Genomic DNA, 27,035 nt, shown 5'->3' on the forward strand with positions numbered 1-27,035 from the left:
GAATACTTCAGCGCTGAAAAACTTATCACGGATAAGCTCGGGGATGTAGCTCAGTGGTAGAGCGCATGCTTTGCATGTATGAGGCCCCGGGTTCAATCCCCGGCATCTCCAGCTGTAACCTTTTTTTGTTACATAAAACCAAAATTTACAATTTTGGATGCATTACTACATCCATGCTATCATTTTACACTACAGCAGACCAGTACGCTTCGTAAAATACTTAAAAACGTAATCCGTGCCAAGATTGGTGGAGTGCGGCAGGACGTATTAAAATGACGTGCTTTCGTCATACGCTACCTCAAATCGCGCTCGGTAACCAGGGAGAGAGTGGATGTTTACAGAAATGTCTACCTCTTAAGTGCAGACGTTTACTGTACCAAAATTGCTGTTATTATCACCAAATAAAATCAGAATTATAAAACCATTTTCAATATATTTTATTTTCAGGAAGATGTTCCAATTTCGTGCATTTTAAATTGCTCAACGTTAGAGGTCCAGCTATGCAACTAAAACATCTGAAGACGCTCCTAACCCCTCAAGTAAGTTTACTGTTTAGCTTAGTTAGCTAACAGAAAAAAAATATTACAGAAATGTGAAAAAATACTCCTTAGACAACATAAATACTTAGACAACATTAAACAACAATATTATGGTAACATAGTATAGCTGTTAACCATAACTCGTAAATATTATGATTATCGTGTTTCTGTTTTCAGCACAGAAATAGCGGATCGCTTATTCCAGGGTACTAGCTGGGTTTTCTAAATTTGATCATATAGCTAGTTGTCTAAGGCCTGCCGAAGACAGCTCCTCATCGCCAGGTGATATGGGAATCAGTGGTTTCTCTTTGCTGCGTGATGCTTTGGGTTTCTAATCCGATCGCCGTTTTTCTGCAGGACGGAGCAGCTAAAATCACTTGCATGGTATGGGCGCCCAACAACGCGAAATTTGCGGTGTGCTCCGTCGACAGAGTTGTGCTTCTTTACGATGAGCAGGGAGAGAGGAGGGACAAGTTCTCCACCAAACCCGCAGACCCAAAGGTAGCTCCTTCTACGCCGATCTCCTCTTTTAACCTCGCTTATATTGTTATAGACAACTGTCTTAAACACAATGTGCGTGTTCGCCTTCATTCAACTGTAATAAAATATACATTATATATAATGTGTGTATGTATGTATTTTTTTTTCTTTTTGCAGTATGGGAAGAAAAGTTATGTGGTCAAATCCATGGCGTTTTCCCCAGACTCAACAAAAATCGCTATAGCACAAACTGACAATATTATTTATGTTTACAAAATTGGAGAAGAATGGTAAGGTGTTTCACTTGGTTATTACTACTGTTGTTATTACTGTTAGATATGTTGGTGAAACTTTTAAAAAACGTAAAATAAATTAACGAATTGGTTTTATTGTGGAAGCAATTTAGTGTTTTATGGAAAATGGACAATACAATCCCCTGGACCCCCTTAAATGGGTGTAGACCTTAACCCATCCAAAGCTCTACCCAGAGTTATGCCCTAGATGCTCGCTGCATCCCTGTTTATGTTATGAGTTAATGGAATTAATTATTATCTTGTCAGGGGTGAGAAGAAGGTCATCTGTAATAAGTTTGTGCAGACAGTAAGTATTTAATGTATCCTTATTTTAATGTTTTCTTATTCTAATGTATCCTTATTTTAATGTTTTCTTATTCTAATGTATCCTTATTTTAATGTTTTCTTATTCTAATGTATCCTTATTTTAATGTTTTCTTATTCTAATGTATCCTTATTTTAATGTTTTCTTATTCTAATGTATCCTTATTTTAATGTTTTCTTATTCTAATGTATCCTTATTTTAATGTTTTCTTATTCTAATGTATCCTTATGGAAACAGTGTCTTATTTATATCTTGTGTCTACTTTGGGAGATTTGTAGTGCTCTCCATCTCCATCTTTAAAATCAAGCCCACAGTGATCATTTTTAAAAGCTGTGGGCTGTAATCCCAGCTGCACCTTAAAATACAAATTTACCACAGCGTGATGAATAAAACATATTATGTATTATCTGCATTCAATAATGCTCTCTGCTAGGTGGTAGAATTGTTTCTGTCTTGGTGTTGGTTACACGATTTCTGTTTTTTTATGCATTTAGAGTGCTGTAACATGCTTGGTCTGGCCTGCAGAAAATGCTATTATTTTTGGATTGGCTGAGGGAAAGGTAGGTTGTTATCTTAAACGCTATTAAGAATTTAAAAATAGAATCTTAGATCTGCATTAACATTTGTATTTTGATCATGAATCATGCTTTAGTATACCAGGAAGTCAGAAATGTATATTACTTTTCAAATCAACAGTAATTCTGTCTGTTTGCTTCTTTACCTCCCGTTAGATTCGTCTTGCCAACACAAAAACGAACAAGTCTTCTACGTTATATGGCACCGAGTCCTACGTTGTTTCTCTGACATCCAAGTGTGTATATTGCGCCATTGCATTGTGCTGTTTCCCTGTAAGATGGCACAGTCTCTCTCTTATTGCCTCACCTCCTTCTCCCGCAGTGTCTCGGGGAAAGGCGTACTCTCCGGCCACGCCGACGGGACCGTGGTGCGGTATTTCTTTGATGACGAGGGCTCTGGGGAGTCTCAGGTATGCTATGTGATGAGACAGGGGCGTGACCGTGCAGTAGATTTGCTGGCGGAGGGGCGAGACCTCCGTGGTATATTCGACCGGCCAAGCGGTGGGCGGGGGGGGGGGGGAGGGGGTCTCACTCGATACATTTTGTGTTTTTCAGAGGGGGTACTTAGAGCCCTCCCGTACACCTGTGGAATGAGAAACTTCTTTGTTGGAGAAATGTCTTGCCTATAGGATTCTGACTGCTGGTATAGCTATAAAGTTAAGGTTCTAAAGTATTAACTGTGTTTGATTCTGTCTTTGTACTGTGTGTGTTGAAGGGTAAGCTGTTGACGCATGCATGCCCGCCCTACGCCCTTGCCTGGGGTGCCAACAGCATTATCGTGGCCGGCTGTGATAAGAAGATCGTGGCCTATGGGAAGGAGGGCTACGTGCTGCAGACCTTCGACTACAGCCAGGATCGCTCGGAGAAGGAGTTCACCACGGCAGCTGCCAGTCCCAGCGGCCAGTCCGTGGTCGTGGGCAGCTACGATCGGTCAGTCTCCATGTAGCACACCTTCGCCTTTTGCATCCCTGCAAAGTTCCGCGTGTTTCAGTGTTGCGTCCTGACCTTCTTGAGCAACTAAAATATTCTCACCCATACTGTGCCCCCCCCCCCCCCCCCCCAGGCTGCGTGTGTTCAACTGGAGTCCTCGTCGAGGATCCTGGGATGAAGCATCCCCCAAAGAAATCCCCAACCTGTACACCATCACCGCCTTGGCCTGGAAAAGGGACGGATCTCGGCTCTGCGCTGTCAGTTTTTCGCATCGTCCTGAAAATCCTGGTGCAGATGCGGAATAGAAACATTTAATAGTACCTGGAAGTTTCTGCATGCCTTTAGATACCAGTCGAAATTCTTTGACCACTTTCAGTTTCTTATATTATATTGCTATGTAAGCACTATCAGTACCATGCTCACGAGGAAAAAAAACATTATAGACTGTATTAAATTATTAAACAAATGACAAACACTACCTTTGGAAGAAAAACAGGCTAAGTCAAAATGGCCACCTTTTCACAGTGATTACAACTGAACAAACTCGAGGACAAAGGTGTTTTTTTCTGAATGTTTACTCCAACACTGCTGTCCCCCGCCCACTCCCACAAGTCATTTGCACGAGTTGGCACTGTAGCCTTGACCTTTCTATCCGTTTAGTTCTAAATCACCTCAGCGGGTTCTGGTCAGGTAATAGTACAGGCCGCATCATCACTTTAAACATCTTCTTCTACTAGTTCTGATCACACTGCTTGAAGTTTAAGCAAAAAATGCTGAAATATAGGGTAGCCACTTGCATTTGGTTAGGATCCCCCCCCCTCCTAAAGTATGCATGGTGCAGCCTTTTCAGAAATGAGCTTCGCTTGTGTGCAGCGTTGGATGTGCGTGACATCTCCCAACGTCTGTGCGCAGGGCACGCTGTGCGGGGGAGTAGAGCAGTTTGACTGCTGTCTACGGAGAAGCATCTACAAGAATAAGTTTGAAATGACTTACGTGGGCCTCAGTCAGGTGGGTTGGTTAGCGAATGGTGAGTAGTTCAGCTGTCAGTGGCTGAAGGATCATCGCATGGTGAATTAATGAATAAATCAGATGTTATGTTAAGAGATAGGAAACTAAGACATTATCTAAGACTGAAACAACATATTTAAATTAAACTGCGGTTACAAGATATATGTACATATACGGTCTGAGCTGTGATCGGTGGTAGTGGTGCCGCTCTCTCACTTGACCTGTGACCTCCTTGCTGTTTTTCATCCTGGTGTCTCCCTCTGGGTTCCAGGTAATTGTGAAGAACCTATCCACCGGCACACGTGTGGTTCTTAAGTCCCATTACGGGTACGAGATCGACGAGGTGAAGATCATGGGCAAGGACCGGTACTTGGTGGCCCAGACGTCCGACACCTTGCTGCTGGGGGATCTCGGCTCCAACAAGCTGAGTGAGGTGCTGGCCGACCGCGTTTGTGCCTCACTGTGTCTCTGTCGGCTTTTCAGAGCTACAGATCAGTTTCCCAGTTCAGTCCTGGGGGATCCACAGACAGTCCATGTTTTTGCTGCCTCCCCCCAGGACTTGGGAGGGAGCAAAAATGTGGGCCATCTGGCAGGGAGCTCGGAGGGAGCAAAAATGTGGACCATCTGGCAGGGAGCTCGGAGGGAGCAAAAATATGGACCGTCTGTGGGTCCCTGAGGACCGGGTTGGAAAAACTGCAACAGATAATTATCTGATGGGTCCTGCCAAAGCCTTTGCCTAGTTGGCCTAGGCGGACAGGATGGCACATTTCTGTTCAGTGTACAGTCATTTGTGAGGGACAGTTCTTCCTGCACTATTAACTTAAATAACAAAGGAGAGACGCTGGCAATTCTTTTTTCCTATCCCCACCCCGAGTCTGAACATGGATTGAAGGTGACCATTACCTCCATGTATACGCAGTCCCCCCATGGTGGCAGACCGCCCCCGTCACAATGCCTGACGGCCCCCTTCCCAAAATTAATTAGAAGTTTGAGGCCTGTCATGGTTCATAGAACTAATACCTGCATGAGAGAGGGTTTCTCAGCGAGCCTTCCACAATGCCCGAGGGCCCTTCCCAGACGACGGACGCGATCAAGGCCAAGACGCAGTGTCCTCCAGGGTGATGTGGCAGAAAGGGGGCGCTGCAGGGCCCATATTTGCTCCAAACACCTTCCTGTTGCTGTCTTCCAGGTGGCCTGGCAAGGCTCCGGAGGAAATGAGAAATTCTTCTTCGAAAATGAAACGGTAGGACGTCCATTTTCCTCCTTTCTTATGTCTTCATTCCAGTAATAACATTTTAAGAATTATTCTCATATCTGAAAGCCCCTTATAAAGTGTGTACTGCTGTACTGCTCTTCCAAATATGTTTAAATAAATTAGTCATCCTAACCTAAAGTTCATTAGCCCTCTCCTCAGAAAGGGAGCTAGTTGATTGTGTCGAAATGGTCCTTTTTTGTTTTTCTGGGATAGGTGTGCATGATCTTCAACGTTGGGGAGCTGACCTTGGTGGAGTACGGGAACAATGAGATCCTGGGCTCCGTGAGGACCGAATTCATGAACCCCCATCTCATCAGGTTCGAGTTAAAATAAACGCCCAACAAAATGACAGTAGGGTAATTTCAATCCAGACCTTTTTCTCTTTGCCCTGTTCTTGGAGGACCTTCCCAGCGGTGCTGCTTTTGCTTGCTGCCACCAGGTGGCAGTGTTGCCCTTTCACTCCAGCTATCCAGTTACATAGCGGCTGTGGCGTTTGCATACAGCTGCCATGTCCTTCCCGCTGGAGGGCCTGTTATTATGGCTCCATGTTAATGTAACCAGACGTGTCAAAACTAACAGTTTTATCTGCATAATGGCAGTTTCCTGTTTTCTCCTCTTAAAATGAAAATCCTCCCCTCCTTCCACGCTGGCCATTAATCCCTGCGTGTGTTCACTTCCGTAGCGTGCGGCTGAACGAGCGGAGACAGAGGGGTGTCGAAGATAACAAAAAGTTGGCCTATTTAATCGACATCAAGACCATTGCTATTGGTAAGCGACTCATTTCCATTTATAAAGGAGCTTTGTCAATGGGGAGGTTTCGCCTTATCCACAGTGAGGTTATCCAGGGCATCTTTCATTTCCCAGTCCCACCAGCAAGGCGACTGGGAGTCACTGGATCACTCACTCTAGCCTCTCGGAACTTACCTGCCATTTATTCACCAGAATTCGTTTGTGACATATTTTCTCCCAGGAAAGGGTAATTCCATAAGTTTAGGAGAAAATTGATGTTTTTTTATTGCGTTCAAATTGTTTTTCACATGAATCTTATATTTAAAACTTCAAAAGCTTTTCTTGTGAGATGTCTGGAGTGTATAGAATATCATATATACAGTACTGAGCAAAAGTCAAAGGCGGTCAAAGAAAACATTAAAAGCTATGTATCTGGGTAGTAAATGTATATTTGCTCAGGAAATTTAATATTAGAATGTATACAAATGAACAGTAACACAATAAAAAAAACAATAATTTCTTCTGTTCTCCAGAAAGTTACTGATATCTTAGTAACAAACTGGAGTCGTTTGCGTGCCTGAATGTTGAACGAAACCTAAAACTGAAAAAACGAACTGAACAAACGTGCCGCCCTGTCAGCAGTCGGCTTATTTAAGGCCATTTTTATTGCTCGGAGGGTGACGCTGAGCCTTCTGGTGTCTGCTCCCTCGTGATACGAGACGACCGATAGCCAAATTACTCTCATTCCCCTCAGCGAATCCCCACATTATACAAAGCTGACCTTTCGCGGGAGCCGTGCCCTTTTTGGCCAGTCAGCATGTCCCGCTCGGGCTGGGCGGGTACCGGAGGGTCCTGTGGAGCCAGACTTTTAATTAGAAGGCAGTAAGTTCAGGTCCCAGGATGGGCTCCGCTGTCATAGCCTTGAGCAACATGGAGTTCCATCGATAAACATACTCAGCCATGTAAATTGGTTAAGGTGATGCGTTTGCTTTGGGGGGGGGGGGCGGGGTTAAATACTAAATAATGCATAAGTGAGAGTCATAGCCGTATTGGTGGCGACTGCAGGATTTCGCCGAAGGAGGTGTGTTTTAGAGCAACCGCACGCCGGTCCCAAAAATGGCTTTCAATTACCTGGTGACCTGACAGTAGCGGTGTAGAGCATCCCCATCCCCCGCCCTCCCCCCCTTCCCCACAGCTCAGAGCCCCATCTGCTGCAGCCCTGTCCGGTTCCTGTGTTAATTAAGTCCGAGCATGTCCTTCTGTCTGTCTTTTTCAGGTGGTGAAAATGGAAAAATAACTTCCATCCAATTTATTTGCACTGATTGACAGCCCTCCCCCCCCCCCTCCTACACACACCCACACCTTTTGCTCTGCATGTGCGTAAGTGTGCACGCCCGCGTACTAGTGTACGCGTGTGTGTGTGCGTGCGTGCGCGTGTGTGTGTGTGTTTGTGTGTGTGCATGTGTGTGTGCTTTTAAATCTGGCTAGAAGGTGTAAATTGGCATTGCTTTCTGAACATGCAGCAAACAGCCTGTTCCTCCTCCTGTTCCTGGGGGTGATTTCATGTGAAAATGACCCTTTTTGGTGTAAGAAACGGGAGTCGGCCGATGTGCTGGCAGATCAGCGTCCGGCTCCTGCTCTTCCTCCTTCTCAGGACGCCATTCACGGTCGCTTAGCACTCCGCCGCCTCAAGATTCGGTCACAGCCTGTCTCCGCTGGAGAGTTCCACGTTCGGATGCCCTGTCTCTCTGGACAGCGCGCTGTCTGTATTGTTCATTCTGGTGGCCAGCTCCGTTTTCCAGCTTAACCCCCGCCCCCATCCTGACTCCCTCATGCAAATTCCAGACCTTTTCCTATGCAACTCAGCCTTGTCTGTCTGACTCACTCAGTGGACCTGGTCAGCGGCTACAACCTGGGCACCGTCAGCCATGACGCCAAAATCGACTGGCTGGAGCTGAACGAGACGGGCCGCAAGCTGCTCTTCCGGGACAAGAAGCTGCGGGTGAGGCTCCAGGGTGACGCTCTGCCCCCTGGTGGCACCTGAAGGCAGTGATCCAATCATTAATGTAAACGAGAGCCCTAGTTGTGGGGTTGCATATCCGAGCCATCAGCCGCATTCCATCTCTTCTGCAGCTCCACCTGTACGACGTGGAGAGCGGCGTGAAGGGTCCTGTGTTGAGTTTCTGCTCCTACGTCCAGTGGGTGCCGGACAGTGACGTGGTGGTAGCTCAGAACCGGGGCAGCCTCTGCGTCTGGTACAACATCGACAGCCCTGAGAGGGTCACCATGTTCCCTCTACGGGTCAGCGGCTGACCTCTGCTTGTCACATGATGCCCTTCTGGAGCCAGGATTGGCTCACTCTTACATTACACAGCTGCTGTCCACCAGAGCATCCAAATGCATCTAACAACAATATACAGGCAGTTCTCGACACACAGAAGTAATCTGTTCCACAAACCCTTACCTAAATTGGATTAACTCCCTCCTACCAAACAAGACACCTTATATCAGAGGGAGGCAGCCCTGATCCTGGAATGCCAGTATCCAGGTTTTCCAACCTGCCTGATGAGTTATTATTTTCCTGAGATCAGTGGCCTGTACTACGAAGCGGGGTTACTGCCTTATCGGGGTAACTTGTCGGATTTAAGGTACCACAGCTTAAATGGACTTCACATTCGTTCACTTACATTTTGCTCAGACTACCTTAAATCCGACAAGTTATCCTGATAAGTCAGTAACCCCGCTTTGTAGTACAGGCCACTGGTGTGGTTCTTTAGAGACCAGGTAGGATGGAAAGCCTGCTGGATTCCTGCACTATAGGTTTAGGGTTGCCTACCTCTGCCTTATAGCCAAAAACACATAAACCAAAAATAAAGTGATGCGTACTATAGAACACACTTTAAATAAATGAAAAGACTGTTTAAATATATTTTCTGTTTTTTTAGTGTTAGCTTGTCCATAACTCTGACAGTTTTACATTAATTAGGAGCTGCCTGCGCTCCGTTTTACACATTCCACCTGAATTCTAATACAATATCAAATTGCCATAATTACTTATTATGTATATTTTATGCTAATAAATGCTGATCATCCCAGTATTGTTTTTAGTTTGCTCTCCCTTTTGCAGTTTTCAGTATCCACTCTTTATTCCAATTCCAAACTTAATGTGACACTCTGCTTATCACCTGCCCACTTCTGTGTGCAGCCTCTGCTAACTAGCGTGTAATCTCAGGGGGACATTGTGGACCTGGAGAGAGCCAATGGCAAAACGGAGGTTATCGTGACCGAGGGCGTCAACACGGTCTCCTACACACTGGACGAGGGACTGATCGAGTTTGGAACAGCCATCGACGACGAAGACTACTGCAGGTGATACTCATTGCTCTCCTTCGACCACGATTCTCCACGATTCCTGCCTGTCAGGGAGAACATCCATGAGAGATTATTGTTGGCAAATTCCCTCTTCTGAAAAGATGTTTAATATGTATGCATTTTTACTTATTGACCCAGATAAGCAACTAGCTTGTCTGTTCCCAAGGGGTTACATGCAATATCAGGGATTTAAGTGCACTTTAAACTCTTTAAATCAGTTAAAACTTTCAGGGTCTCCTTCATTCATTATAGCCTTAACACGTGGTTATGATTCCATTGGGTCATTCAGCTTTCCTTGGTCAGGATTAGGGGCTGTTGCCAAAGACAGTGTGTTTCTCCTCAGAGCCACGGCCTTCCTGGAGACCTTGGAGATGTCCCCAGAGACGGAGGCCATGTGGAAGACGCTGAGCAGACTGTCCCTAGAAGCCCGGCAGCTCCATATCGCGGAGAGGTGATTCGACCAGTAGGGGGCGCTGCGGTGCTCACCGTTTCCAGTTTGACCGTCAGGCTGAAAACCAGCAGATGAGGTCCTGATATTTACTGGGGTTGGGGGGTGTTAAGCTCTAATGTAGCATGTAGCCATGAGGGAGTAGACCTGAGTGTTCTCCACCAATGAAATGAGTCCGATTTTGCCTGGGGGAATACTTTCTTCCTTCCATGGGCTCATGCGGTGAAGGGGGGGGAGGGGGCAGCACCAAAAAGCATGTCGATCGTCTCCCTGATTGATGCGATGGGCCTTTCCTCATGACTGCTAAGGTCTTTGTGGACTGTGTTCATTTAGCTCAAATAACCACTGGACAACTTTGTTCCTTTATTAAGCATTTTTTCGTGGGAAAATTTGCATGTAGCATAGCATTAATAATGCAGAGTGCTTCGTTAAGTATGCCCGGATTAGCATGAATCTTGAGAGGGATCACCGTTTTGTCCACAGAGGAAAATGGTGAATGAGTAAAGAGGAGATGTGGAGATGATTCAGAGGAACAGTACAGCCCATTAGCTGGATTTACCTTCGTGGCGCAGTGATGCAACCTCTCAGACAGAGGTGGCAACACGGCACAGTTTTGTTGAAGCTTTCATTCACACCATGGCGCATTTGCTCGACTAACAGCGAAGCCCCCCCCCCCTCCATGGTTAACCAATCAGTGCTTGATTATCCTTTTCAGGTGTTTCGCTGCCTTGGGTGACGTGTCCAAAGCACGATTCCTCAACGAGACCAACCGGATCGCCGACAACATATCCAAGGAATATGTACGTGGGAGGGGTCAGCCCCCTCTATATGAGTGAGCGGGGGCCGATTGCTCTATGGGGTTCATAAGTCCTTCTTATCCATCTGATGCATCCCAGGACTCCTCAGCCCTGGAGATCCACGGCATCTGGGGAAAAAAATGACACTAAAATTCATAGACTGGACCAACCCATAATAGTTCAATGATCAGCCCTAAAATTTTAAAGGAGTTGAGTGGTGCTGCAGTGGTGACAATGGGCAGTAGGGGACATAGTGTTTAAAGAGCCATGCTCAGTGACTGCACTGAGCTCAGGAAATTGACAGGTGACAGTGAGTGACAGGCAGCCATGTCTGTGGGGCCTTCAGCACTGCAGCCTCATGACCTGGAAGCAACGGGAGGATGTCGACGTCCTGTTTCCAGCTAGATAGCATGTGATGTCGCCTTAATGTGGCATGAACTATATAGCATTTCATCAAAGCCATTTAGGTCATGTGTGTTGGTCGTAGACCAATCGCAACAGCCCTTGTCACTTGGTCATAACAGTTCTATGGCTCTAATGTTCTGTACTGATTTATCTCACCTTCCAGGGTGGCGACGGCACTGAATACTACCAGGTCAAAGCTCGCCTGGCCATGCTGGAGAAGAACTACAAGCTGGCTGAGATGTGCTACTTAGAACAGGTATCACCTTCTCCTGGGTCACGGGAACCACCAGCCTACGCGAACATGGCGTTTTTTGATCCCGGGTCTAAAATGTCCTGATTCATGCGGTCCTCTGCTGTCTTCTAGGTTTTTCTGCTTGCATGGCACACTTTGTGTTGTTTACTTGGATGATACCTGTTTAGCAGATGCTTTTACCCCAAGTGACGTACAGCTGAGGCAGCAGGATCAGCAGTTGGGGTTGTGGGTCTTGCTCAGGGACCGAACATTGAAATCGCTCTGCCAGCCACGGGGATCTCAACCTCTGTCCTTCTGATCAGAGGCACAGATTTCCACTCTGCGGGGCCAGACACCACCAAGAACGTGCTGGTCACCTGACTTGGCCATCTCCACCCCCACCTCCCCATCTTCCACAATATTTCTGAACCGTTCACAGAATGCAGTCAACGAAGCGATGGAGATGTACCAGGAGCTGTACATGTGGGACGAATGCATCGCCTTGGCGGAGTCCAGGGTATGCCCCCCCCCCCTTAAAACAAACTCCCTTTGGTGCGGGCCCAGTGCCTCCCCAGTAATGGTGTTCGTTCGTGGTAGGGCCACCCTGAGCTGGACAGCCTACGCCGCAGCTACCACCAGTGGCTGATGGACACCAAGCAGGACGAGAAGGCGGGCGAGGTGAAAGAGGCCGAGGGTGACCTCCTGGGCGCCATCAACCTGTACCTGCGGGCGGGACTTCCAGCCAAGGCAGCACGGCTCACCATGAGCCACGACGAGCTCATCTCCAGCGGCGAGCTCGTCAGCCGCATCGCCTCCGCTCTCCTGAAGGGGGAGTTCTACGAGCAGGTGAGCGCTGCACCAGGTGGCCAACCGGCTGCTTCTGTGTGATGGGGCTCCCGCCGCCAGACTGGACTGCTTCCACGGTGACAGATGTCAGGAGCGGCGAATATGAGAGGGCCGTGGGTGTTCCCTCTGTCACTCGTGACACACCTTGGCCAACGACTACCCTGCACCATACTCAGTTCCCTCGTTGGTCTCTTATGGTCCCTGATGACTCTTAGTATTATTTTGCCTTTTGATTGAATAGTCCCAATACATCTCTGTAATGTTTGAAATGCATTATACGGTTTAGCTCTCTAACTACTTATACTCGTTACTGGTCATTCATTGGAAGCTCCGCCCTCATACCTTGTTGACTCCTTGATAGCTGTATCACATCTACATCAATTTGGGCAATTTGGTCTGATAAATAAATAAACATGAATGGAAATGCAATAACGGGGTCATGCCTAAGGGATTTGAGACGGCTGTGCCGAAGGGATCTCGATGTTGCAGGCCGGCGACCTGTTCGGGAAGATTCGGAACAACCAGCGTGCGCTGGACTGCTACCGCCAAGGGAACGCCTTCCGGAAGGGTGAGCGGGATCAGCGGTGGCGCCCGAAGGAAGCCCTTCAGTTTCGATCGAGGAGTTCAGATTTAACCGACCGATGTGTCTCTCTGTCGCCCCCTGCAGCTGTGGAGCTGGCCCGCGCCGCCTTCCCCGCCGATGTGGTAAAGTTGGAGGAGGCTTGGGGTGACTACTTGGTCCAACAGAAGCAAATGGATGCCGCAATAAACCACTACATCGAGGCCGGGTGAGTGGGGGATGCGTGGGGAGAGAGAGGGCTTTAAAGCCCTGGGTGTGGGGGTTGGCTGACCATTAACGTTGTAGTGTGACTCCGGGTCCAGCTGACCCCAACCAGTTATCTTCTACTCAATGGGGGCAAGTAAATAGGTAACCAATGAACTGTATCCACACGTTGCTCATGTAAGATCCAACGTTCCTCATGGCTTCCAAGTGTTTAGTTCCATCCAAACTGACTCCACGGTAGTTATACAAGTTCTTCCATTAAGACGATTTTGTTCAGCGGATTTGTTTCCGTCACCACCAGCCTCTGCTGACTCGTCGTTTTGCTGCGTTATTTCTGTCCCACAGAGAGTGACGGGCACCTATATTTCTCTCTCGCCCCCTCTTTCTCTCTCTTACTCCTCCACAAGCTGTTCCTCGAAAGCCATCGAGGCGGCCATTGGGGCGCGCCAGTGGAAGAAGGCGGTGCACATTCTGGAGCTGCAGGAGGACCGGTCCAACAAGAAGTACTACCAGAAGATCGCGCAGCACTACGCCTCCGTGCAGGACTACGAGGTGGGCGTCTCCCTTGCCCCGTCCCTCCAAATCGCCGTCATCACGGCAGAGATGCTTCTCAGCTGTCAGTTATTTGAAAATAATGGGGCTTTTAGAGTGTCTCTTCAGAAAGTAAGGGGCCCTGGCGAATGCTAACAGACTCACTTTGTATGCTCAGAGAAAAACGCGTCTTGTCCGTGTCTCTACCTCAGGTTGCCGAGCGATTGTTTGTCAGAGGCGACCGCATCAGGGATGCCATCGACATGCACACTCAGGCTGGGCACTGGGAGCAGGCTCACGGGGTAATGCTGCCTTTCCTCTGATGGATGCATCACGTTCGCCTCACGCTCACCTCCGGTTACTCGGCAGTTTCGGAGTAAGCGAATTAGAGTAACCATCAGTACTCGTATCTTTATTTCCGCATGACCGAGGCTGGTGGAAATTCTTGTCGCCACATGTCGCTGCTGTTAGGGTCATGACAGTAGACTATTAACAATTACAGACTGAGAATAAATACGAGACACAAAATATGCAATGGAGAGGAGTAAACACAAGATATTTAGAAAGAATATGGATCGAGCACCACTGCTATTTTGACCGCTAATAAATAGGGTGGTTTGTGCAATTTTTGCAATGCTGGAATTAGGCAAAGGTATAATACAGAGAGCATACATGTCATGTGTAACATACATCACATACGATGTGCAATTCTTTTGCAGGCAGATTGTCAGGGCTCTGTGCTGGTGCAAATGTAAACATTTAGATGGGGCAAATGCTGCATTGCTGTTGGTTACAAGCAGGGGGAACTGTTGAGGAGTGTGATCTTCTGTGGTGAAGAAGCCATTCTTGAAGCATGTTCTTTTAGAACCTCTAATGGCTCAATTCTGCTTGTCTTTAAGAAGCACGAACCCTTTGTACAAGTGCATACTTGGGAATGAGGGAGAGGGCTGGAAAGTGACTGTGCCCCACCCTTCCTTACACGCCTGTAGCTAGCGCTCAAGTGCATGACCCAAGAGGAGGTGACAGCACTGTACATCAGCCGCGCCCAGGAGCTTGAAAAGGAGGGGAAGTTCAAGGAGGCTGAGAGGTGACATCACTTCCTGCTTCGTTCTCCACTCGTTCTTTTGCATGAACAGAAAGCACTTTCGTGTGTTCACATTCGCACCGATAGTTTCGGTTGAGAGCCTGATCGAAGGAGGGCCTTTTCCGAAGGTCGCTTGGCTGTACAGACACAACCTCAAAAAACGCGTCGCAACCTCAAAGCTGGGAGACGAGTGTTTATAGGATTTTGTACATGGGGAGGAGTCAGCCGTCTGGAATCACACAATCCGTCAGCATGACTGCTATAACGGTCTTTTTCACTGTCAGAATCAGAATACTTTTATTTGCCATGTAAAAGTACAAGGAATTGGTTTTGTTAAAGGCACCGGCTGCACAATATGAACATGCTGTCGAGTCAAAAAATACACAGACACACAAAACAATAAATAGAATAATAAATGAGAAATAAAAATGTAGGTGTATAAATATCATACCGTTAATTGGCTTTTACATTGGAGCATCCTATTCGCTCATGTGTTTAAGCGTTTGGCGGTGGCGTTATCGTGCACAGGACGCGGCGTGACGCCCGTCTCTCTCTCGCAGGCTCTTCACCGCCGTGCAAGAGCCCGATCTGGCGATCACCATGTACAAGAAGAACAAGATGTATGAAGACATGATTCGGTTGGTGGAGAAGCACCACCGGGAGCTGCTGACAGAGACCCACCTGCACCTGGCGAAGGTGGAGAACCGGGGACGCAGGCGCCGGGCTGGGGGGTTTGACTGCGGTGGCCCAGGTCCCAGCCTCTGTGCCGCCCTATTTCAGGAGCTGGAAGGAGAATCCAGGTTGCAGGAGGCGGAGTACCACTACACGGAGGGCCAGGACTGGAAGGCCGCCGTCAACATGTACAGGGCCAGCGACACGTGGGAGGAGGCCTACAGGGTGTGGCTCCAAGCCGGTCTCATCCTCACCCTCACACACACACAGCACACGCTCATACCGCGAGCCAGGGCCCCGGCCCACGGAAACTCTCAGCGGCCATCCCGTTTACTGCGACGTGTCCCGCTACGACCCCCCAGGTGGCCAAGACCCACGGAGGGCCGGGCGCCCCGAAGCAGGTCGCCTACCTGTGGGCGAAGAAGCTGGGAGGGGAAGCCGCCGTCAAGCTGCTCAGCAAGTTCGGCCTGCTGGAGACGGCCATCGACTTCGCGGCGGACAATGGGTGAGAGCGAATGGGGGGGGCGGGGGGGGGGGGGTTAGTGTGTGCCACGAGCCCTATTCACGGCCCCCTCTGAACACAAAGCCATAAGCCCCCAAAGAAATCATGAAATCAACGATCACAGAATAATCCATCCATCGCTCCATCCTTCCATCCATTTTCTATACGGGGAGAACATGCAAACCCCCCCACACACGGAGGGGAATGACTAAAGCAGTAGAGTCAGGTATTGGCAGTCTGACAGGCTAAGGTGCTAAAGAAAGCTGCAGTGTTGAGTGAATTCCTACGCTATCCTGGGTGATTAAAACCTTTGTACAACGGTCTGTCTTTAAAGTGCTACCAGCCTTTTCGTGGTACAGCTCGTGTTTCCCCATTTCAGGTGCTTGTCAGGTATATGTGTCCAGGTAAGCCATTAAAATACAGACAGAGCACCGCTGTCGAGACCCAGGGCCGAGAGCCGCTTCTGCCCACTGCTTCTCTCTGCCTGCGACCTCCGAGCCTCAGAAGCGCCGGGAGACGCTAAGCCACATACTGATCTTCTACCTTCTTTTCCGACTTCAGCTCCTTTGAGTTCGCCTTCGAACTGGCACGGCTCTCCATGAAGCACAAGATCCCGGACGTTCACCTGAAGAGCGCCATGTTCCTGGAGGATGAGGTACGGCGCCTTTAGGGTCATTCTACAAGTACGACTCCAGTCCTCATTAACTGGCTTAAGAATAGCCAGCTAACTGCAACGAAGTCTGTTACCTGATAAATGGCCTGACCTTGTGATTGGACCCCAGTCTTCACTCTCACTCGTGTGTCTCAAAGGAGAGCAAGATGGGATATGCAGAAAGACGCATGCCAATGCACCTGCCCTCAGACTTGTGCAAATGGCAAATAAAGCATAATTCTTTTCATTTTTTCATTGATTATTGGATTCTTCTAAATGTCACTAGTTGGTCAGTAAACTTATAATATGACCCTGAGGGCTGCTTTCTCTTTTAAGGGAAGATTCTCTGAAGCGGAGACTGAGTTTGTCAAAGCAGGGAAGCCCAAAGAAGCCGTGCTGATGTAAGTATCCCAGGCAGACATGGACGGCCTGCCATGACAACCCTCTCACCTCAAGGCGTGCAGTGCATGCTGGGAAACCCCTAGTTGAAAGACAAAAATTGATTAATTGTCGTTTTAGCAAAAGGGGAGTAGAATGTGGTTCATTATTGATTCAAAAAACCTGCATGTTGTTGAGCTTCTTGCTGCTGGCCAGGGGCAGCTGAGCATTGGTGTGTGTAGCTAACACTGAGTACTCAGTGTCCCAATTCCTCTTACCTGCACAGGTACATCCACAATCAGGACTGGGCCAATGCCCAGAGGGTGGCGGAGGCCCACGACCCGGACAGCGTGGCGGAGGTGCTGGTGAGCCAGGCCAAATCCTGCTTTGAGCAGAAGGAGTACCAAAAGGCAGAGGCTCTCCTGCTGCGAGCCCAGCAGCCAGAGCTCGCCATCAAGTACTACAAGGTGAGAGGGACGCCGGGGCCTTTGACGGGGACCCAACAGCAGTCTGGAGCTCCTTTTCCATTGGCAAATGTTATTTGCAGCTTATTATACAAATAATGAACTCCTCTCTGCTTAATTAAGAGAGAAACTGAGAAGCCTGTGGCCTTCATGGGATAGTAGAGCACCACATCACATTGATTAAAACCTGGACAAATTAGGGGGACTTAAGAAGTATGGGAGTTGACCATGAGTCTGCTAGCCCACAATGCATGCAGGTCTTTGTCCCAAATGAGCACTTAAGCACATGATTCAACTAAGACCTTATCCAATTAGGCCAATCTGGTCCTCACTCTGAGTGCTGAGGGCGTTGGCTGTTTCAGGACAGCTGCAAGACCTGCCCAGACCGTGGCCCTCCAGGACCAGAGCAGACAGCACTGGGACAGCCTGTTGAAAGATTCCCTGTATCATGTGCCCAGCAGACCTCCAAAAGCCCATCTGGCCTGTCCTTCTGTGGCCGCTCCGCTCAGATGGCTTGCTTAGCTGGCAGGTTCAGAGCTAGCGGTGCTCGCAGGGAGCTGGAGGATGTGACAGGCCTGAGTACAGGCCGGTTCTAGGACTGTCATCCGCCGAGGATGAAGTCAGGTGGCTCCAAAGGACACATGAGTCTTCCACTTGGCTGTCCTCCGCCGTAGGAGCCCGATCGGCCAAAGCATAGTCCGCGATAAGTGAGGAGACGCTAGCTACCTAGTGCTACTTACTGACAGACCGTAGTGAATATGCAGAGTGTCTGTAGATGCGGAACGACACGTCATCTCGGGCTCTGAGGCACACGGGCATCTTTGGCCCACAAATGAGATCCAGGGTAAACCAGAGCTTCTGTTTCAGGAGGCGGGGATGTGGAGCGACGCAATGCGGATCTGCAAGGAGTATGTCCCGAAGAAACTCGGGCTTCTACAAGAGGAGTACGAGAAAGAGGCCACCAAGAAGGGGCCCCGGTAAGAGGAGCATCTCCCGACATTCACGGTCGGCTCGAATGTAACCGAGGGGGGTCATCGGCCGATGGGCGCTTTCACATCGGAAAAATCTCCGCACGCAGCACTAGGCCCGCGTTGTGGGGAGAGCGTTCACCAGAGCCTTTCTGTTGTGGCAGTATCTATTCACGTTTACTCAGGCCTTTGTTAAAACATGGCAGGTTTTTCATCCTAAATTAAATCCATAACGAGAAGCTCATTACAGAGCCGACACAGTCGGGTCGTTCCTCTGCAGATAATTTCCCCGTTTTAATGACTTGTGGGAAAACATCAAAGGGCCTTTTCGGAAAGCAAAGATGGCTTTTTGTGTGGTCGTCGCTGCTGGCTCTCTGGAGTTCGCCGAAGCCTTTATGTGTCATTGGCTGATTACATGGGAGAGCCCGGCACCTGCGATCTTTGAGATTAACGTCGTGTAACTTTGTCGACCTGCACTGGCATGAGACCTCTCACAGGCTCCGCCCTAATCGGGCTTAAATAGATATAAACCATCGTTGATGTGTGTGTGTGTGTGTGTGTGTGTGTGTGCGCGTGCGTGCGTGCGTGCGTGCGTGCGTGCGCGATGGATTAATGGCCCATCCAGGGTAATTCCGCCCATAGTTAGGCTCTGAACCTGCGTGACCCTGAATAGGACAAACGCATACAGAACATGAATAAATGAAGAGGAGGAACATCAGAATTTGTTTTTGTACAGTTGTTCTTTTTAATATCAGTAGTACCCAGTAATCTTCTCTTACTGTTCATTCCAGGACTCAAGCTGACTCTTTTGATACTACTCATTTGTCACCTAATGACACTGAAAACTCCCAAGACAAACATGCTCCGAATGGTTTGTCTCTTTGGAATAAAGCATGAACAGCATCAGTGCTGTGGGCATGCGGGCGTCAGCCAAACGAAGCTGATATGTAATCACTTTTCGCTGCCTGTTGTGCGGTGTGACAGGGGCATGGAAGCTCTGCTGGAGCAGGCCAGAGAGTGGGAACAATCCGCAGAGTATGGCCGGGCTGTGGAGTGCTACCTGAAGGTCGAGGATGCCTCTAACGCCGCCCTGCTGGAGAAATGCTGGACGAAGGTACCGCACTGAGCAGTGACATTTCTGCGACACGGTATTGCTTGCCAACCGGTATGTAAACAACAGCGGCGCATGATGAAAAGAGTACGCCCTATTGGACGTCACATCATGGGGGCGGAGTTTACCGATGGCGCACGCTAACGATAGTTAGTATCCATGAACATGAAGGCGGTAGCGGGTAGCACTGATGATGCGGTGATGTCATTGCTTTGACGTCGGCGCCTCCCGCCTGCCTGTCCTCCGATAGGCGGCCGAGCTGGCCATTAAGTTCCTCAGCCAGGAGAGGGCGCTGGACACCATTCGGGCTGTGGGGCCACGGCTGGTGGAGCTACGGAAGTACAGCACGGTGCGTGAGGTCACCGACTCCCTTTAAATACTGTAACATAGGGATTTTTAACAGGATAGGCTTGTTATGTACGATAGCATACTGGTTACCTGCAGCTTATTGCCTCGTTTGTCTGCTGACAATAATAATGGAAGTTTTATGAATCTTTGTTGCCGCAGGCTGCTGAGTTGTACCTCAACGTAGACCTCATTAAGGAGGCTATAGATGTCTTCATTGAGGGGGAGGAGTGGAACAAGGCCAAGAGGGTGGCCAAGGAATTGGACCCGAGGTAAGGTGCCCCCCTCCCTCAGGTGCCCCCCAGGGAGAAGCTGCAAACCCAACCCAAGCAGCCTGGGCTTCTCTCGGGGGATAGGGGAGCCTCCTGGTTTTACAACCAAACCAACACATTTGCTTAAGAGGACATGGCGCTTTTCCTGCCGTCTCCCTCAGGGCTTGTGCATGGGAGGAATCTGATGAAGCACTTACTGAAAATCCTCCATGCATCAGCCACACACACACACACGCGCACAAGTCGGGTAAACAAGTCGGGGACCACTCATTCATTTCTATGGGAAAAATGCTAACGCTAACAATGACAACCTTAACCCCCACCCAGCCCTAACCATAACCATAAGTAACCAAGCAAACTACATTTTTTGCATTTTTACTTTTTTCATTGCAGTCACAGATTTTTATTAAATTGAGTTTTCCCTGATGGGGACCAGGAAACTGGTCCCCATAAGGGAAACAAATGGGTATTCATCACGTTGTGGGGACATTGTATCCCCATAAGGTAAGGTATACCCACTCGCACACACGCACGCACACAGACACACGCGGACACACCCACCCACACACACGCATGCATGCACACACAGACACACGCACCCACCAGACGCACACACATGTGAACGGGGCGTGAGCGCTCATCACATACCATCCGTTCCTCATCACTGACACCATTCTGTTCCCCTTCCGTAGGTTTGAGGAGTACGTGGACCAGAGATACAAGGAACACCTGAAAAATCAGGGCAAAGTGGACTCCGTAAGTATGTCACCAAAGACCATATTGTTAATCCCTTGTACCCCAAGCAAGGCACTTTAACCAAAGTTGTATAAATGGGTGAAGTGTGGCCAGTTTTCAGGGGCAAAAATGTAACGTTTGAAGTTGATTAAGATCAGTAATTAAGGGAACGCTGCACTGTGCATCATTAGTGTGAAATGATTAGCTAGTCTTTGAACACGTACGCTGTATCCTGTGGTTATGTGTAGGAACATTCTGTGAAATCAGTGTCCAGGGAAAAACAGGACAATGACTTCAGGAAGCACAGCATCAATCCCTGACCCTGCTTCTCATACAGCATTAATGGGCGTGGCCCTGCTTCTCATACAGCCTTAAAGGGCGTGGGCCTGCTTCTCATACAGCCTTAATGGGCGTGGCCCTGCTTCTCATACAGCCTTAAAGGGCGTGGCCCTGCTTCTCATACAGCCTTAATGGGCGTGGCCCTGCTTCTCATACAGCCTTGAAGGGCGTGGCCCTGCTTCTCATACAGCCTTGAAGGGCGTGGCCCTGCGTCTCATACAGCCTTGAAGGGCGTGGCCCTGCTTCTCATACAGCCTTGAAGGGCGTGGCCCTGCTTCTCATACAGCCTTGAAGGGCGTGGCCCTGCGTCTCATACAGCCTTGAAGGGCGTGGCCCTGCTTCTCATACAGCCTTAATGGGCGTGGCCCTGCTTCTCATACAGCCTTAATGGGCGTGGCCCTGCTTCTCATACAGCCTTGATGGGCGTGGCCCTGCTTCTCATACAGCCTTGAAGGGCGTGGCCCTGCTTCTCATACAGCCTTGATGGGCGTGGCCCTGCTTCTCATACAGCCTTGAAGGGCGTGGCCCTGCTTCTCATACAGCCTTAAAGGGCGTGGCCCTGCTTCTCATACAGCCTTAAAGGGCGTGGCCCTGCTTCTCATACAGCCTTAATGGGCGTGGCCCTGCTTCTCATACAGCCTTAAAGGGCGTGGCCCTGCTTCTCATACAGCCTTAATGGGCGTGGCCCTGCTTCTCATACAGCCTTAAAGGGCGTGGCCCTGCTTCTCATACAGCCTTAAAGGGCGTGGCCCTGCTTCTCATACAGCCTTAATGGGCGTGGCCCTGCTTCTCATACAGCCTTAAAGGGCGTGGCCCTGCTTCTCATACAGCCTTAAAGGGCGTGGCCCTGCTTCTCATACAGCCTTAATGGGCGTGGCCCTGCTTCTCATACAGCCTTAAAGGGCGTGGCCCTGCTTCTCATACAGCCTTAATGGGTGTGGCCCTGCTTCTCATACAGCCTTAAAGGGCGTGGCCCTGCTTCTCATACAGCCTTAATGGGCGTGGCCCTGCTTCTCATACAGCCTTAAAGGGCGTGGCCCTGCTTCTCATACAGCCTTAAAGGGATAAAGCCTTTGGGAGAAAATGATGTTCTTGGTCACTTGTTGCGGCTCCAGTGGCCTTGTGGGATAGCATAGTGTCCATCGGCTGCACACTTGGGAATTTTGCCTACTACATAGTAAGCAAGTATGCATTTTTGGATGCACCCTTATCTGTAACTGAGTTTAAATTGGTTGCCCCCATATACGCAGTTCGGAAAACTTAGAGACTGTCCTGCACACAAAAAGCCTCTGACAGCTGATAATTATTCCAGTACAGCCATATCTCCTAACTGCTGTCTGTCTTTTTTTGTCCACAGCTGGTCGGAGTAGACGTGATGGCCGCCCTAGACATGTACGCTGAGAGAGGCCAGTGGGAGAAGTGCATTGAGACAGCCTCTAAGCAGGTGTTGACTTGGCGACTCTTGCTTCCGATACTACAGTCCTAACGAATTATCGTTATGATTACCGCGGCTGTTCCATTGTAACGGACAAGCTATGTCTCAATACCCCAGAATTTCAAGGTGCTTCACAAGTACGTGGCCCTGTATGCCACCCACCTGATCAAGGAGGGGGAGCCTGCGTTGGTTCTGAAGCTCTACTTGCAGCACGGCGTTCCCGCCAACTCCCAGGTGCGTTCGCATCCGTCTGCGGCCCAGAGGTGGCACTTTACACTCCACGCACCCCTGCCGCCCATTGGCGTCCCTGCCGCTCGCTCCAGGAAGATGAAGGACAGCAGTGGTAGGAGTGACCTTGCAGGAGGAGCTGCACAGCTACATGAGGAGTGATCTCACTTCCTCGGGCAGCTCCACTGGGCTCACAGAAAGCAATCAACGTGGTAGAGGCAGCAGGCTGGTATTGATGAATCCATCATGTCTGCCCGTCTCTTTCAGAACTTCAACATCTACAAGAGGATGGTTCTGGGCCTGCTAAACTTGCCGGGTCGAGACAGCGCAGATGCGTATCGCATGTGGGCCAACCTCCGGGATGTCCTCCAGCTGCTAGTGAGTAGAGAACGTTGGGGGGTGGACTTTCTCAGCCATCCCCCGGCCCCTGCCACCGCTTATGGTAACCCACGCCATCTCTCTGCAGTGCGAGAACTTGGTAAAGTCAGCTGAGGCCAACTCTCCTGCCCACGAGGAGTTCGAGCAGATGCTGCTTGTCGCCCACTATTACGCCACCCGCTCGGCCGCGAGAGGCGTGGACCAGCTGGTGGGTGCGATCGCTCTCCCACCCCCCACGTGGCGCACGACACGTGAGACTCGAACCGACCCACCGACCGACTCCTGTCCCCTCCCTTCCAGAACACGTTGGCCGCCAAGCTGTCCATCTCTCTGCTGCGCCACACGGAGCTCGTTCCCGCGGACAAGGCATTCTACGAAGCGGGAATGGCGACCAAGGTGAGCGAGGGCCGGATCTCAGCCGCTGGGTCCTCCTGCCTGCTTTAGCGATCCGCGTCGATCACACCCTGACGGACTCTGGAGAAAAAGCTGCCACCTTCGACCAAAGCAGCACCAGCCTTATAAATTCTCCAAGCAATACTAGCGTTGCGCTTTTCAGCAAGCCTCTAAATGAGTTTTTTTTTTTTTTTTTGGAATTAATTAAAAAGGAGCGTACAAGCAGCATGGGGTTAGCTCATCCGTTGCGCGAGGATGCAAGCGCGACTCAGAGCGTTTGTCTGTTTCACATCCAGGAAGTCGGCTGGGAGAACATGGCCTTCATCTTCCTGAACCGCTTTCTGGACCTGAGCGATGTAAGTCAGCCTCACGGCGCCTGCCACGACCTCTGACTGACGCACAGCGGGCAACACCTCTGTGAGCGATAGCCCTCGTCTCCCTTACTGTCGGGTCCGAGCGGGCCGACTTATAAAACCTAAAAACCACACATGAGCAAGGTGAGGGGCTCTCATGTGATGCGTGGTAAGGAGTGAGCTCCGTCCAAGAGTTAAGCATATATTCAGACGTGTTGTTGTTCAAGGATGAGCATAAGTGTTATGCGCAAACACATTCGCAGCTCATATTTAAAAAGGTTTACTTAGCTGGTTACAAAACAGCTATATTTTCCTCTCCTATGATGACATATTTATAAAAACCTTTGCATTTGCGTAGCTTTATTTTATTAATCACAAATGCATGGATGCTTCTTCTGCTCATCCACGATGCTGTAAAATGTGTACTCTGTCCTGGTTTCGCTGTACTTGCAGGGCATCGACGAGGGCAGCCTGGACGCTCTGGATCACACGGATTTCCTCGAAACCGATATCCCTTATGAGGTCCCCCTGCCTGCCAGACAGCACGTCGCTGTAAGTCCGGGTCCCACGGTTGGCGTCGCGAGAGCCAATTTCGTGCAAATGTTTTCCAAAAATGGCACTTCTGTGGTGAGGTGACCGTGGGATGGGTACCGGTCTGCCTGCTGATGTTGCCTGGAGAGGCAGGGGGGGGGGGGGTTCCGAAAGAGTCAGATGTCCTCGGAGCGCTCAGCGGCCCTGTCCGAGTTAATAAGCCACAGGGGAATTTAACGCTGTGCGTCACCTCCCTGCTCTGCCCAGGACGACAAGCGAGAGGAGATCCGGGACTGGGTCCTGACGGTGTCCATGGACCAGCGTGTGGACCAGGTGCTGCCCCGGGACGAGCGGGACGTGTACGAGGCGTCCCTGGTGGCCGGCAGCACGGGAATCCGTTCCCTGCCCTGCGTCATCACAGGTGGGCGCAGTCGCTTATCCGTTCTGCCTTCGTCACGAGGCGGCTCAGTACCGACAGCAGGTGCCATACATATCCAAGAGCTAAACACACAGCCAGATGTGTTCTGCTCAACCTCGATTTTAGACAACTCCAACTGCCCCCCCCCCCCGCTCCAGATGACCCTGCTTGCCGTCTTTGATCACTGCTTGCTAGGGGACACGAGAGCGTCACGGGTCAAAAAAACGGTTTCCAGCAGGAGCTGGTTGACGTAGAACATTAACGCCTGATGTTCCTCTGCTGAAGAGCCTGAGATGGATGGAGGTGCAGTCAGATGGGTGGTTAAGCCAGACAACGTGTGATTTGAAACCTAGTAATTGATCCTCAGGTTTCAGTGTGAGTCAAATAATCACGAACACTCGTCTTCTGTGGATTACAGGCTACCCGGTGCTGCGGAGTAAAATTGAGTTCAAAAGACCAGGAATGGCGGCAAACAAGGATGATTGGAATAAATTCCTAATGGCCACAAAGGTTTGTTATCCTGTTACAGAAAAACCACTGGTGTATGTAGAACAGAGCACAGTGATATTTGGCCCATATTTGTTCTGGTGTTAAGCGCTGTAAGGCCATTACAGTTAGCCTTTTTTACAAAGTCGCTTTGATTCGTGACTATGATAGACGAGATGTACTATATAAACATACAAACACATTGGGACTTCATCATTTATGAATTTTATATTTGTTTTGAGATATTTTTGATGATGCAGTGCAGCAAATTCTTCAAACAACAAATTTATTAGCATAATAGAAATCCCGCATTACACATTTATACAGCCCCCAGTTATAAATGTACAACAGTTATCTCAAAATTACTTTCTTTTCAAAATTGATAAATAGGCTTGCCCCCCCCCCACAAATGACATTTCATATTCGCAAACATGTTGAGGATGGCTTTGGCCTTTTGTCAGAATGTGATTGGTCAGTGTGAGGATGGGCTGTGGCCTTTTCTCACAATGTGACTGGTCAATGTCAGGATGGCTCTGGCCTTTGGTCAGAGTGTGATTGGTCAATGTGTTTCCGTCTGTCTGTCTCCCAGACCACTCACAGTACAGAGTGCCAGGATGTGCTGAAGTTTGTGAGCCAATGGTGCGGCGGACTTCCCGCTGCTGGCTTCTCCTTCCAATGAGCCCTTCCCCACTCCCGCTGCTTGTTCAGTACCCATCGTGCTGCTGTATGAATAATTTACCTTCCATCTCTGCCATTCCTGTTCTATGTGGCACCCCCCACCACCCTGAAACTCAACATGACTTTGTTTATATATATATATATATATATATATATATATATATATATATATATATATATATATATATATATATATATATATATAAAAATCTGGATGCTTTATAAGGTTTATAATACAGAATGATGTCAACCAAAGGACTGCATCCCTGTCCGATTGTCAGTCATCGCGGTGACCTTAAGGCCCCTCCCACACAGTGCGTGGATGGGACTTGAGAGAAAAACATCACACTTTAGTTGGAAGTCGTCAATCTGTCATACAGAGCCTGTGAAAAATGTCTTGTGAGAACACTGCAGTTATTTATATATGTATACAAGCTCGCTCTGTGGTGAGCTTTCTTTATGGGCACAGTGTATATACATTCTGAAAACCAGCTCCATCGATTGACAGATTACACAACATATTATTGTTATTCATGAGATATGTTGAAAACCTTTACTTCTCCATATATTGCATATTAAATATAAAATGCTGAATAAATGCATTGGTGTCGTGTATCTCTTTTACTAAGCTGCTTAGAATAAGGATTTCCAAACAGAATGTATAAGCCTACTTGTCTTTTTTTTTTTTCCAAAGGGATTTTTTGATATATTTACCGTGTACTTGTCATTGTTGACATTGACATGACTACTCGTGACGTGGGAGAGTGAACTGGACAGTCATCTGAATGAGTCTACTTAAAAAGAGAGAATTAGATAAATGTAGCCTATACATTATTTTTTTATTATGAATGAGATGGAACAAAGCGGAAGTAATCTGGTAATGCGTAATTTGAAAAGATATTTGCAGACACAGCCCGTACAATGCTTGTAATATTATTCTTGCTTAACGGCACAACTGCAGAGGGTGGAAAGGTGTAAAAGATAAAGGTTAAAGGGTTGAAAGACAGGTAATATGAAAGCAGATTGTTTTGAGACAGATCGACAGCGTCCTCCCGCCGGCTGTC

At 48.9% G+C, this 27,035-nt stretch overlaps 1 protein-coding gene and 1 non-coding gene across 2 annotated transcripts; both read left to right on the plus strand.

Annotated features, from left to right (window-relative positions):
- Positions 1–39: 39 nt before the first annotated feature.
- On the plus strand, positions 40–111 carry trnaa-ugc (transfer RNA alanine (anticodon UGC)). Its single transcript has one exon. It is a non-coding gene; the product is annotated as a tRNA-Ala (tRNA).
- A 203-nt stretch (positions 112–314) lies between these two features.
- ift172 (intraflagellar transport 172) lies at positions 315–26,569 on the plus strand. Its single transcript, XM_023831569.2, has 48 exons — positions 315–539; positions 897–1,040; positions 1,197–1,309; positions 1,580–1,619; positions 2,132–2,197; positions 2,369–2,448; positions 2,535–2,622; positions 2,928–3,142; positions 3,276–3,399; positions 4,055–4,150; positions 4,422–4,583; positions 5,340–5,393; positions 5,619–5,722; positions 6,088–6,173; positions 8,024–8,136; positions 8,268–8,435; positions 9,367–9,503; positions 9,850–9,957; positions 10,670–10,754; positions 11,320–11,412; positions 11,828–11,905; positions 11,986–12,234; positions 12,724–12,802; positions 12,902–13,022; positions 13,426–13,570; positions 13,762–13,851; positions 14,539–14,636; positions 15,194–15,329; positions 15,414–15,530; positions 15,668–15,810; positions 16,369–16,462; positions 16,796–16,860; positions 17,124–17,304; positions 18,169–18,278; positions 19,254–19,383; positions 19,631–19,729; positions 19,888–19,997; positions 20,690–20,753; positions 22,429–22,515; positions 22,624–22,740; positions 23,002–23,112; positions 23,201–23,320; positions 23,413–23,508; positions 23,802–23,861; positions 24,312–24,410; positions 24,657–24,810; positions 25,226–25,317; positions 25,883–26,569. Exons 1-48 carry the CDS (start codon positions 501–503, stop codon positions 25,970–25,972), a joined length of 5,250 nt encoding a protein of 1,749 aa, XP_023687337.1. The 5' UTR covers positions 315–500; the 3' UTR covers positions 25,973–26,569.
- Positions 26,570–27,035: the final 466 nt, after the last annotated feature.

This window comes from Paramormyrops kingsleyae, chromosome 19, assembly GCF_048594095.1.
Source record: "Paramormyrops kingsleyae isolate MSU_618 chromosome 19, PKINGS_0.4, whole genome shotgun sequence".
NCBI lineage: Eukaryota > Metazoa > Chordata > Actinopteri > Osteoglossiformes > Mormyridae > Paramormyrops > Paramormyrops kingsleyae.

Coding starts and splice junctions, on each gene's coding strand:
- ift172 (XM_023831569.2), top strand. CDS start 501: ATGCAACTAAAACATCTGAAGACGCTCCTAACCCCTCAA. Junction 13,023..13,425: donor AACCACTACATCGAGGCCGG/GTGAGTGGGGGA, acceptor CTCCTCCACAAG/CTGTTCCTCGAAAGCCATCG. Junction 15,811..16,368: donor GACTTCGCGGCGGACAATGG/GTGAGAGCGAAT, acceptor TTCCGACTTCAG/CTCCTTTGAGTTCGCCTTCG.